The 12660-nt window shown below is 58.0% G+C and overlaps 1 protein-coding gene across 4 annotated transcripts in view; it reads right to left on the bottom strand.

Annotated features, from left to right (window-relative positions):
- The window catches only part of ABR (ABR activator of RhoGEF and GTPase), a 140487-nt gene that overhangs the window by 16826 nt on the left and 111001 nt on the right, over positions 1 to 12660 (bottom strand). Inside the window, exon 1 of one of the 4 annotated variants that reach the window (XM_054573273.1) lies at positions 5279 to 5440. The exons of the other annotated variants lie outside the window; for them this stretch is intronic. Within the exon in view, the coding sequence (XP_054429248.1) occupies positions 5279 to 5440 (162 nt within the window). Of the gene's footprint in view, positions 1 to 5278; positions 5441 to 12660 lie in introns of those variants that run through there. 4 annotated transcript variants of the gene reach the window in all.

Below are 12660 nucleotides of genomic sequence, written 5' to 3'. Positions count from 1 at the left end.
CAGTGTGTCGAGTGGTTAAGGCTCAGGAATAGGAATCTTGAGACATGGCCAGAATCATCATGTGAACTGGATCTAGGGGATCATCCTGTACAGCTCCTTCTTTATGCTGATGCCAGAGAACCAGAGAGGTGAAGATTTGCCCAAGGTCACACATCAAGTTAAAACAGCAGACTCAGGATGGGCCCCACCAGCCTGGTGCCCTTCCTACTCTGGGTTCTCGCGCCGCATAGGCCTGAGGGATGGGAGCTCTGCAAGGAGCAGGCCGGAGCACGGAGGCGGCCTTCAAGGCCCTGACGGGAAGGGGAGCTGTAGCTGTCCCCGCACATCGGAGGCACCAACCCTGGCTGGGGCCACTGTCCGGGATAGTGGCCATTCCAGCTTCTGGCTTAGGAGTAAAATTTCCCCGGCCAAAGCAGGACCAGGGAAATTACTGTGGGGTTCTGGGGCACTCACGGCCTCTCTGCAGAGGAATCTCAAAGGGTGGCCCCCATGGCTGCTTCCCACCTCCCTAGGGCCCCACCTGCAGACCAAGGACAGTGGGACCTTAGCCTGAGGCTCACGGGGACCCAGATCCAGGGCTGACCCTGGCTTCCTGCCAGCACCTGGGGAGCTGTCAGAACACGGCCCCCTCTTCTTGTACCCAGCATGAGTGGACAGGGAAAAGAAAGCCCAGCTGGCACCTGCTCACCAGGTCCTGACAATGTGGGCAGCCAGCAGGGCCACTCAGCACAGGGCTGGGCCTTCCCAGAGGGCTTACCAGTGCCTGGCAAGTCTCCAAACCAGTACCTGAAGTTTCTGGGCTCTTTCCAAAATGTGTGCCCTCCTGGGGCCTCCCAGCCTCGCAACCCTGGGCTCAGGCAGTATCGGCCTTTCAGGAACCACCCTGGTTGGCAGGCTCAGCTGCCTCTGGTCTAGGGCCATCCAAAAGCTGGGGCACGAAGCCCAGCACGGCTGACCGGCCAAGCCACCTGTGGATCAGAGATGCTGTGGAGGGCCAGTGCCTTTTCTAACTTTCCCAGGTGCTAAGAAACAGCACCTTGCCAAGTCCACTTAGAGCAAGCAAGGTGTCTCCCACTTGGGGGGGGTCCGTGGCCCTCTCAGAAATATCACACAATTCAAGTGTCTGGGTGGCTCTGTGTCTGGGCGAGGGCTCCATAACCTTTGTCGGATACTCAGCGTCAAGGACTCCTGTTCTGAGGACTCGCACAGCCCTCTCGGGAGAGGCAGCTTAGTGCAGCAGCGGGAGCGCAGGGGTCAGGAGGACAGCAATGTGACCCCAGGAATGAGGTCCTCTCTCTCTAGGGAGGGAGTGAGCGCTGTGAGAAGCATGGTGACTGCAGGAATGCAGGGAGGTCACTCCACTCCCCCAAGCCTCCAGCTGGCCTGGTCCCAGCCCTGGCCCTGCCGAGGCCCCGGAGGACACGAGCGGGCTGCGAGGTCCTCCAGTCCTGCGGGAGGCGCCCTGTTCCTCTCCTACCGCCGAGGGGTAGCTCCAGAGGGGTGGCGGGCATGTGCGTGGGGCAGACACTGGATGCAGGTCCCTTCCCTTCAGCAAACAAGGTGGAGACAGGTGGGGCTGGCGGAAGGGGTCAGGGTCGAGCGAGCAGTGGGCAGCCAGGGCAGGACGGATGTCTGCTGCACAAGGTTTCACAATCTTTCTTTATGCCCAGAACCAGTTCATGAAATAAAATAAATGAGCTTGAGACATATCTCTGTCTTAGACCCCAGCACCCTTGCACCCTTAGCAGCAAGTGGCTGGCTGAGTGAGCCTTGGGGTACATGCATGGTTTGCAGAACTGGTGCTACCTGTGAGGAAGAACTGTCCATTTAAATGACAGACTCTGGGGGTGCAGGCCAGGAGCTGTCCTGTGGTGGCAATGAAGAAGGAAAGAAAGGGCCCTGGCTGGTGTGGCTCAGTGGATTGAGCGCGGCCTGCAAATCAAAGAGTTGCCGGTTTGATTCCCAGTTGGGACACATGCCTGGGTTGTGAGCCAGGCCCCAATAGGGGGTGCTCAAGAGGCAATCACACAATGATGTTTCTCTCTCTCTCTAAAAATAAATAAATAAAATCTTTTAAAAAAAAAAAGGAGGTAAAGAAAGGGACCCTCCTGAGCCCTAAGGTTCCCCAGACAAGTGGGCCGAAGGCAGCTCCACATCCTGTCCTTCCTTGGGTAATACCTCTGACCCTTCCTTAAAGCCAAGGGAGCAAACTCCATGAGAGTGACCAACTCACTAGGGTTCAGCAGCAACCCCCCTCAGTGTGCCTTGCCGGCCTCCAGCTTCTGGACAGAAGCTCCTTGGAGTCAGGGACTTCTCAGACCCACATGGGAACCTCTCAAAGCAGAGACAAGGTCATGTAGAACCAGCCTCCGCTCTCCCTGACTCCCCTGGGCCCTGCCGGTTCCACCTGCCTCCCTATACCTCTAGCCTGTATCTGGCCTCGCCTCAGCGGGCACGTCTCAGCTTTGGCTGCAAAGGCGACAGTGGGGCCTAGCTTCTCCCCTGCCCTCACCACAGCCCCCAGACAAGTATTTCTGGCCCAGCCTCACTGGGCCCTGCTAGGCCTCTATGGCTCCCGCAAGTAACCCCATTAACACCTGTGGACACTTCAGGGCGTGGGGTTCGGGATTCCTCTTTTAGCCTCTCTGTGTCCAAAGTGCAACCTAAGGATCTAGAAGCACAGAGGATGGCAGAAAGAGCAGGCACTGAGCCTGGTCTCCTTGAGTGTGATTTGGAGCAAATTAAAAAGAAAAAAAAAAAAAGAAAGTAGAAATGCGAGGTTGAAACACCAAGAGGACTGGCAGAACCCACAAACCCAAATGCCACGTGTCTGCCCTGCTAAATGCTTGCACAACAAACCAACTGCCAAGTCAGAGGCCGGAACGAGGCTTCAGCCCCAGAACTCTCTTTGGGGATAAGAACAACCTCAACCATAGCCCCCTTGGGACCCAAAGGAAAGCCTGCGAGTGGTTGGTCCCTGCCTCCCCTCTTCCAGCAACAGCAGATTCCTTGGGCCAGGCTCCCTACAGGTCAATACTGGCACTTTGCCACCTGAACCGATTCTTCAGCCCCTGTAGTGTCCCCAGATGAGTCACACACACATCCTCCTCCAGCCTTTAATGAATCTTTGGTTAAATGCGAGCAGGAGGGCCACAGGTGTTTACGGAATCCCCAGCACCCAATCCTTAGGGCAAAGTTAAGGAGGCGACCCCTGCCCTGCCCTGCCCCTGCCAGGCTGGGCAGTGCCCGGTGCCCCTCCCCCATCCCACGTAAGCTGCTACCTGATCTAGGCCCCCTTTCCTGGCAGGGAGCCTGCTGCTCTGCAAAAAAAAAAAAAAATAATAATAATAATGCAGCTGCGGAAAGAAAGGAAGTGGGCAGTGGGCCTGGCTCCACAAGAAGGCCTGCCACCCACCAGCACGGGCACAGCAAGGCAGGCACTGCAGGAGGAATGAATGTCCCTCTGTCACCCATGGTGCAGACCCTATGTCTGTGACACTGACATACTTTGTCGCACAGCAGGGGCTAGGAGACTGAATCACCCGCCACACAGAGCGTCCCAGCGCCAGAGCCACCCTGCAGTTGCACTGACGCCGATCAGCTCAGCAGCTCAGCAGCCCAGCGCCTGCTGTCCCGCCAGCCCCTCGTGCCCTGAGAGCCCCAGGGGACAGGGAGCCATCAGACGCCCCCAGAGGCGAAGCCCCCTGAACAATTCTTGAGGTGGCTTCTTGGCTGGGCTGTTCGCAAAAACTCAGGGAAAGAAAAAAAGAGTCTAGGAAAGTCTGGGATTTTAGGGTTTAAAAATTGTCCCCTACCTGCCAGGTGCCTCCCCGAAGGCGCAGGTAAGTCAGAAGGGCTCTATTTAGCTGGCAGTGGGCCAGGAGCCTGCTGGGTCAGTTTCTGGCCAACCTCAAGGTCTAGGATTGGACAAGGAGCTTTGGGCTGGTGTCTGCTGGCCTCAGCAGCGTTTGGGGAAGGGGGTGCCGGGGGACTGGCTCCGCGCTGCTGGGCACAGACAGCTGCCTCAGCACAGAGGGGCTCTGCGAGCAGCTGAGGCCAGCAGGGCTCTGCTGGCTTGGTCCCCAGAGAGGCTGAAGGTGACACAGCGGCCAATGCAGGACAGCTCAAGTTGCTGCCCTGCCCAGCACTTTCCAGGACTGATGTCACCTCTAGGAGGTCAAGTAAACCCCATTGGCAGGGGATGAAACGAGACCAGGAGCCCATGGGCCCAAGATCACTTCCTCCTGGTAGGTGCCAGGAGCCTCTCTGCTGGCTGGCAGTGGGGACTTGCACAAAGGGTCCCCTTTTGAGCTACAGGAGGACTTGCAAATCCCCCTTAGCCACACAGACTAGCCAAAGCCTCCCTTATGACTACCTGACAGGGCACGGCTCTGGTCACCAGGTCAGGCAGCCTGCGGCACCTTGCTCAGGCAGCTAGCTCGGCCTGCAGTTATCAAGCACTCACTGTGTGCTAGGCACTGGGTCTGGCTCTTCCTCCGATGTCTGATGCCAGGGCCCAAAGCCAGCCCCAAGGCAGCCTGCCCAGCTGCAGGACAGTCCGCTTCTATCTCAGATTTTAATCCCCACCCAGGTCTGGGGCAGCAGGCAGGATGGGCAGTTTTCCCTGCCACAGCTTGGTCGGAGCTGCCCGCTGGGTCAGGAAACTCCTAGCACATGGACTGAGTTGCCTGGTGCCCAGCTGGCACCGGGCCAGCAGTCAGCCGGGGGTCCCTGAAGAGGCAGCCTACAGACCCCAGACTCCGTACATCCCTGCCTCCCCAGCACACCCCCCATCCCCGCTGGTGGGGGTGAGGCTCCATCCCATACAAAGAAACCTCACACGGTTGATGGTGTCGAGGTGCCACTGTCAGTGCCCCTCACCGAAGGGACAGCCAGTAATGCCGACTGGACACAGCGGGGTAGGGTCTTGGCTGAACACTAAGGAGGGGCCACTGAAACCCAGGAGCCCCCTGCCTCCTCCACTCATATTCCTGCCCCTAGAGACTCAGAAGCCAGGCAATCCCCTCCCACAGGGGACAAACCCCCTTTTCCTGAGACAGGGACAGATGCTGAGAAGGCAGCCAGGGTCAGCGGTGGGGGCAGGGACCAGCATCAATCATCATATTAAGGCCACTAGGGCAGACTAAAGGCAGACCCCAGTTCTGTCCCAGGACCCCACCATCAGGCAGGAGCTTCTGCAGCCCCCAGCCTCCCTCAGCTCCTCTAGCCCACGCGGCCCGCGCGCCCGCCCCGCCCCGGTCCGGTCCCCCACCAGCACCTTTTGGCGGAGCAGCTTGCTGCGCACACGGCCCCAGAGCCGGGCGCCTGTGTTGGGGGGCCGCTTGCTCCCCTGCTCTTCCAGCTGATCCAGGCAGCAGCGCTCCAGGGGCTCGCACACCGCCTTCAGGCTACAGTCAGGCTGAGGCAGGACGTCGGTCATGCCGGCGGCCCCACTGTTGGCCCCGACAGCTCCGGGGACGCGGGAGCGGCAGGGGCACCAGAGCTCAGCGGCAGAGAGGGAAGCAGAGAGGGAGCGTTCGGAGCGCTCAGCCCCCGCCAGCGCCGGCGGGTAGTTACTGGAGTTGGGCTGGGAAGCGCATGGTGCGAGGCTCCGCTTTCTCCTCCCCTCTCGTCCCTCCTCCCGGGAGACTGCCGAGGTGGAGCCCGGTGGCGGGGCCCTCTCCTTGCCTGCTGGTCCCGGCGCGGCGCCTGAGTGCGTGCGCCACAGACGGCCGGCCAGAGCAGCTCGGGGAGGTCCCCGCCTCCACCGAAGGAAGTGACTCAGAGGCACGGAGGCTGCCCCCTCCAAAAAAACCCAACCTCCGGGTTTTAACTCCTGGCAGGCTGGGGCTCCTCCTCACGGACCCTGCCTTTCTCCCTCCGGCCCCTACTAAATAAAGTTTGACAAGCAGCTAAACACAATCCAGTCCCTTCCCCTCTAGATCCCAGGTTAACCCCTTCACCACCGGGCTGCTCCCTGGGGCCAGGGGTGAGGGAGGCTTGCTGGGAGCCAGGAGGGTGAGCACGGGCCAGGGCTCAGGGGCAGGAGCTGCGCTTTGGCCATCAACAGCTGCCCTCATCCGGGAAAAGAGTCTGCATCGCCCTGGAGTTCTGCATCCTAACCCCCAACTCCGGCCAAGGCCCCTCCCTCAACGCCAACTTGGTGCCGGGGCCAGACAAGCATGTACTAGCCATCAAATCTCTTGTGGCAACTGCAAAGAATAAGGAAGGTCCCCAGTGGGGCAGCCTCCTGGGCTTTAGGGGCCCCAGAAGGAACTGGCTACTATGGACCCTCTCTTGGGTCAGGAGCAAGAGACAAGGATGACACTGGTCACTGGTGCCCAGCAAGAGCTGCTCCTCACATGGCCACTTTTAATCACAGCCCGGCGCACTCACCAGAAAAGCCCGAAAACAGGCTTGTGCTGCCAGGGGCGGAGGATGCCCACTGGCAAAGGGGCCACCAGCTCCTCTGTGCTGGTGCCTTGGGGGCTAGAGATGCATGAACTTGTTTTTGACCATCAAGTTGGTGAATGTTTTAACCAAAGAGTGAGGAGTGAAATCGTTTTGCAAGGTACCAATGCAAATTGGAGCCCTGTAAAAATTTCCAATACAAGTTTTCCAGAGAAAAAAGACAGTCCTGAACCCCAAATGATGAGGGTACACAAAGTCAGAGGTGTCTAGAATGTGACACCATGCACAGCTAGGCACAGGGTAGGAAGGAAACCAGTATTTTCATCGTGCCAGTCATGAGCTGGTTCCCTTGCAAACGGCTTTGAAGAGACTGCGTTTAAGCCTCACAGCTTTTGTGATGTTGGTGTCATGGTCCCAGTTTTAAAATAGATGCGATTGGGGCTAAGGGAGGTAAAGCTCTCCCCTGAGGTCACGTAGCTGTAGCCGGGAAGTGCCAGGTCATCTCCAAAGCACTGGGTGCTCACAACCACTGGGCTTCACCGACGCGTGGCTGGTTCTTTGCATTCAGGAAAAAGAGCAGAGTCAGGACATCCCTTGGTTGACCCCAGGGCAGGTGGGTCAGAGCACAGAACCAGCCCTTGGCCTCCCCTCTGGAATACTCGTGCTGGGTCTCAACAAGCATCCAGGTCTTGGGGTTTAATATCAGAGCCCTTGTGCTTTCCGAGACAAGGAGCCTTGTGGCATCCCCGCAAATAGCCAAGACCTGGTCATAATAAGAGCTGCCCTTTCCTGAGAGTTTACAATGCAACGGTCACCACGCTAAACCTGCACAAGGACTGACTCACTTAATGCTCCCCCAACTTAGTAAGGAAGTACTGGCATTCCTATTTTCCACCTGAGGAAGATGAGGACATGGAGAAGTTGAGCAATGTGCTCAATGATAGGCCAGGCCAGGAACAGAGGTCTGGCTGGCTGCGAAGCTTCTGTGCTCACCACTGTGCTGTCCGGTGTGGCAGGACCTGGTCCTGCACTGCCTCTGCCTGGCCGGGGGAGGCGGGGTGCTGGGGCCCTGCTGAGCGCTGGGTGTCCCTGCAGGGCTCCGCACCACACACCGCCTTCTGCACAGCGTAGACGGGGCTGGGCCGCCAAGGCAGTGCAGAGCCCCCTCATACCTCATCTACAGTTGCCCAAAACCACTGCAGCTAAATGGGGCTGAGCCACACAGCTTTTCCAGCACCTCAAGGGCAAGGGGAAGAGACCCACAGAAGCAGCGAAATACCTGTGTCCTCTGCCCAGCTGAGGCCCGGGCCATTCTCCTTGCCTGCCTCTCCCAGGCCACCTGGGTGCCACCTCTGGCGATAGTCTTTCTCCAGCCCCATGAGGCAGCTTCCTCGCCCGAGCTGCCACAAAGCCCATGTCCTCCAGAAAGGTTTTGCTCAACCCTGCAGTCCTCATTTCTTCATCCAACTCCTGTCATTCAAGACACCTCGACTGAGGTCCTAAGTGCCTGGCCCTGGGGCAGGGCCTGAGGAATCACAGAGATGAATCAAAAGCCTGCATTTGGCAAAGCTGACAGCCCAAGAGAAGAGAAGAGCCCCGGGCTTAAACACCTCTCAACAGGAGGCAGAAAGGCATTCATGTACTTGGCGCATATTAATTGTTCACCTACCCTATATCATACTCAGAAGGACAAAGCATTGTTTTTGTCCTCAAGAAATCCAGTCTTGCCCTGACCAGTGTGGCTCAGGTGGTTGGGCATCATCCTGTAAAGCGAAGGGTCATCGGTTCGATTCCCAGTCAGGGCTAGGTTGTGGATTCAGTCCCCCGTCGGGGCGTGTACGAGAGGCCTCTCTCACATTGCTGTTTCTCTCCCACTCTTTCCCCCTCCCTTTCCCTCTCTCTAAAAATAAACAAATATAAAAGAAATACAGTCTTAAGCTGCAAGAACAGCATGAATAAAGTGCTGTGAAAGTCTAGAGAAAGGAGGGAAAATTTCTAGACAGAGGGACTCCAGGAAGGCCTCCTGGCGGAGGAGGGGTTGGCGTGGTCCAAATCGCTGTGGAAGGCCATCCACCCCAGCTTTACTCTGCACCCCCCAGCTAATGCGCAACTGCTGGTTGTGTAACTGGCTGTAAGGTGCCATTATAATTGCTGACCACATTCACCTGCTACAGACACATGGTCAGCGCTTGGCACCACCGACTGGTTAACTTCAAAACTGGCCCCTTGCTGGCTTTCTAAGGCCTCTCCTCTCTATCTGGGTCACATTTCCCAAGATGCAGTTTGGGGGAATGCTGTGCCCCCCCCCCCCATCTGCAGGTGTGTGGGAGAAGGGGGACAGAATAGATCCTGTCCCCAAAGCTCTACACTTGTCTTAGGAACCCCAGGCTCAACACTTGTCTGGGTAAAGCCAGTTCTGATTGGATGAAAGATGGCCAGCTAGTCTCCATGGTGACATAAGCGCCTTAGCAGATGGGTAGCCATTAGGAGGCTGTTCCCTTGAGCTGCTCATCTTTCCCTTCCTCCCACTGAGGGCTCTCTCTGGGGGCAGCAAAAACTTGCCTTCTCTTCCCCAAGTCTGACTCGGTCCTTCCTGGAGACCACGGTCTAGGAGCAGAGGCTCCAGGGGGGCTTTGTACAAGACAAATGTTCCCAGCAAGTTCCTCAAAAGCAGCCATCTGAGTCCTGGTCCCTCCACCCCACCATGGACCCTTCCTCATCCCTGCTGAATGGGCTAGGCTCAGGCTGTCCTGGCCACCCAGGAAGTGACCACATCCCCTCTCCCCTCTGCCCACCCCTTCCGCCCAGCCACACCTGGCAGGACCTGCCTCTGAGGATGCACAAGGGCTCCTGTCTAGATAAAAAGAGCCTGGGTGGGAAGGCCTACACGAACAGGTGTCACTGTCTTTGGAATTAAAAACATTCCTAGCAGACCGTCCAGTCATCTCTCATCCCCTCCCCAGGTTCTCTGCCAAGGGCATGAGAGGGGATGACCCCAAGGAGAGGGCAGGACCTGGGGTTACACCCAGGGAGCACTATACACCTTGGGGCCAGGACCCGCCCCCCGGCACAGGTGAGTGGGTGAAATCACTAACATGATTGCCAGCAGCGGCGCAGGAGAGAAAAAGGCCAACAAGGAATATATGTGGCCTGAGATGTGTGGGCAGGAGAGGCAGGGGTTGCCCCCGGGGCTGCCTGGGTGACAGCCGGGGGAGGGGACAGCTTTCAGGCAGACCCTCCAGCCTGTGAACACAGAAAGAGGGCCCTGTCTCAGAACTTTGGGGTGTTGCTGCCACTTCTCCAGAGTGACCTCCTTTTTCCCACTGGATGACTCACCTTCCCTCAGGCCCAAGCTAGGACCCCAATTCTCTGTCCCTGTACCCAATCAAATGAGAACTTGAGGCAAGAAGAAAGGTTTCTGAGTGACTAGCTAGGCCAAGGCCACAGGCCCCCCAGTGAGGACAGCCTGGAGTGAGGGGGGCGCCCCAATGGGCCACACGGACAGTCTGGGCGCTGGACCTGGGAGCCAAGGAGCCTGGGGTCATGTTGAGGATGAGTCCTGGGGGGACGCGGTCGGGGTCCACCAAGGACGTTCCTTCTCAGCCTCTGGGGACAGCATGGAGCAGGCCCCGAGGGAACAGGGCAGGGAGGCAAGGTGGTGGCAGAGATCAAAGTGGGTCTGAGGCTGTGGGGCTGCAGAAGGCAGCCTGCAGAGGTTCCTGCCCAAAGACAGGCCCAGGAGTCTGGGCTGGGAGAGACACGGTGGGACGGGGCGGGCTGCACAGGAGGGCCCCCGGGGCCCTGCCCGGGCAGGGGTGTGTGAGCTGCTGGGGAGGGTGGCACGTCCCAGGGGAACTGTGGGAGATGGGGTGGGAGAGTCCCTTGAAGACGACCGGCTCTGTGATCCCTGCATTCCTAACGTGTGTTCTCACCCTGTTCTGTACCGATGCTAATCAAAACCTGCACATGGGATGGGCAGGGCTCTTCACAGAATGAGCAAGTAAGGCAAGACCCATTTATGTTTTCCTCTCTATCCACCTTCTGAATATCTGCTATGTTCAACGCCTGCGTTAGGCCCAGGGACAGGAACCCTTTGCTCAAAGTCAGAGCAACCAAGGGCAGAGCTGAGCCTAGAAACGACGTTTTCCCTCCCTCATTCATTCCTTAGTCCGTTGTTGAATAGATCCTCAGCACTGCCAGGTTGGGGAGGACCTTGAACAGGTCACAATCTAATCTGGCCAAACCAAGCCTTGGGTGCCTCACCACTGATCCCCCTCCAAGGAGGTAACTGTCAGCGATGGGAGCGATCTGGCAGCCCAGGCCAGAGCTCCCCGCGTCGGCACCCTGCCTGCTAACAGCTACGCACACACGGGGATGTAATTCTCTAAGCTCTGGAATCTCAGCTCTGTAGATAAGTGGCTACGGGTGGCTTTAGATGGATGCCCAGGGTGGGGGTGGGAAGCAGGTTCCGAGGTGGACTGCAGGTTTAAGGTGTGCCTGGCACGGTCTCAGGGCAGGGGCAGCTAAAAAGCTAGTTGCTCCAAAGCCCAGACCTAGCCTGCCAAGGTGTCCTGCGATCCTCCTACGTTCCCAAAGACCCGCGCCGATTCATGGCACAGGGCAGAGTACATGCTGTTCCCCACACAGGCTCCCTCTTGCCTTGACCCCCCATTGGCATGGTGTGGGTACTTGGAGGCCCTAGATGGGCTGAAGAGGCTGAAATAGCCCCGGGGCCCACACACCCTGAAGAGCTGTCTTGATGGCATGTCCCTGGCAACCCCTAGTGATTCTCATGGCATATTGGTCACAGAAAAGGATGGAAAATCCACTTGAGCCTTTGGGAACAGCTTGCTCATCTAAAACATGCCCACCCAGGAACAGAGTGGACAGAGCCCACCCACCACGTGTCCATCCATTCCTTCCCAACACAGCTCACAGCCAGACCAATGCCCAGACCGCCCTGGCTGCTGGCCTGCTCCTCCTCACAGGGAGGACGTGGGGTGGCTGGGGTCCCCCGGCACAGCCGGTGGCCAGAGCCTCACGGGCCTCGCAGCTCAGGGGTCGAAGACACAGTCTCAGGCAGGAGGGTTTGAAAGGTCACGGTCCACTGAGCCTCCAAGCTTTTTTTCCTCTTTCTCTATTATTAAGTAACTCTTTTCCACTCAACTGTAAGCTCCAAGTGAAGAGAACTGAGCTCCTGGCAGCCAGAGAACCTGGCCGCACATCCTGCCTAGTCACTAGGGACACGGCAGCCACTTTCTCTCACTGGGCTCACTTTCCACACCTGTCAAAACAGGAGCTTGGACCAGATAGTCTTTTTTTTTTTTTTTTTTAATAGCAAAGGACACTCCCCACCTTTCTTTTCAAATGAAATCTTATGCCAAAGTCTCCCTGCCTCCCAATCAGATAAAAGCAGGGAGTGAGGTCCCCAACTGAAGCGAGGATACGGGACCTTATCTGCTCACACCGCCTCTGTCCGCCACGCCCTGCCATGGTGCTTCGGGGCCCTCCCAGTAACCCCCAAGCTCTGCAGGCAGAAGCTGAGGGCGCCGACCCTCCTTTTGAGGGGATGGGCTGTGAGCATTGCCGATGGACAGTCCTCATGAGAACCGCTGCTTCCCTTGACCACGGGCCCTGGGGCTCACTCTCCCTGCCGGTGGAGCAGGTGCAGAGGCTGGAAGCCTAGGGACTTTCTAAAGGAAACTCCCGGGCAGACTCCTGGATGAAACGCCCAGGTTACCTCTGCTCTCTCTGCTCTCGGAAAACTCTGCCCCTCGGCTTTGCTGGTGTGAGTTTCCCTCGGTGGCCTTGTGATGGGGGGGACACTCATCTCATCCAGCCAGTCAGGCTGGCGTCTTCTGGGTCACCTTGGCCCAAAAGCCAGAGCAGCTCAGCTCTTTCCTCCAAGGTTACAGTTGGGCTGTACCTGCCCCAGCCCCTGGGGAGAAGCTGCGCCTGGGGGTCAGACCCTCGCCAAGTGCCACCACTGCCCACAACTGCCTACGGCAAAGGCTGGGCCAACAGTGAGGGCCACGGCAGGCCCTGCAGCCCCTGCAGTGAAGTGTTGGCAGACCCCCGCTAAAGTGTCCCCCCCGCCGCCTGCCCACCCCGGCATTCACGTCCAGCCTCAGCCCTCAGTCAGGGAGGTCCCTGGCAATTCCTCTGCTAGGTCCTTTCCTCAAATGTTTTGGGGGGGGGGGGGAGTCATAAGTGAGTCATTCTCAGGGACTAGTTTTTTTGATTTCTAGG

Source organism: Pteronotus mesoamericanus, unplaced genomic scaffold (assembly GCF_021234165.1).
Source record: "Pteronotus mesoamericanus isolate MK-2021 breed Mesoamerican mustached bat unplaced genomic scaffold, CSHL_Meso_final contig_246, whole genome shotgun sequence".
NCBI classification, from domain to species: Eukaryota; Metazoa; Chordata; class Mammalia; order Chiroptera; family Mormoopidae; genus Pteronotus; species Pteronotus mesoamericanus.
This window is presented reverse-complemented; position numbering and strand designations above follow the sequence as displayed.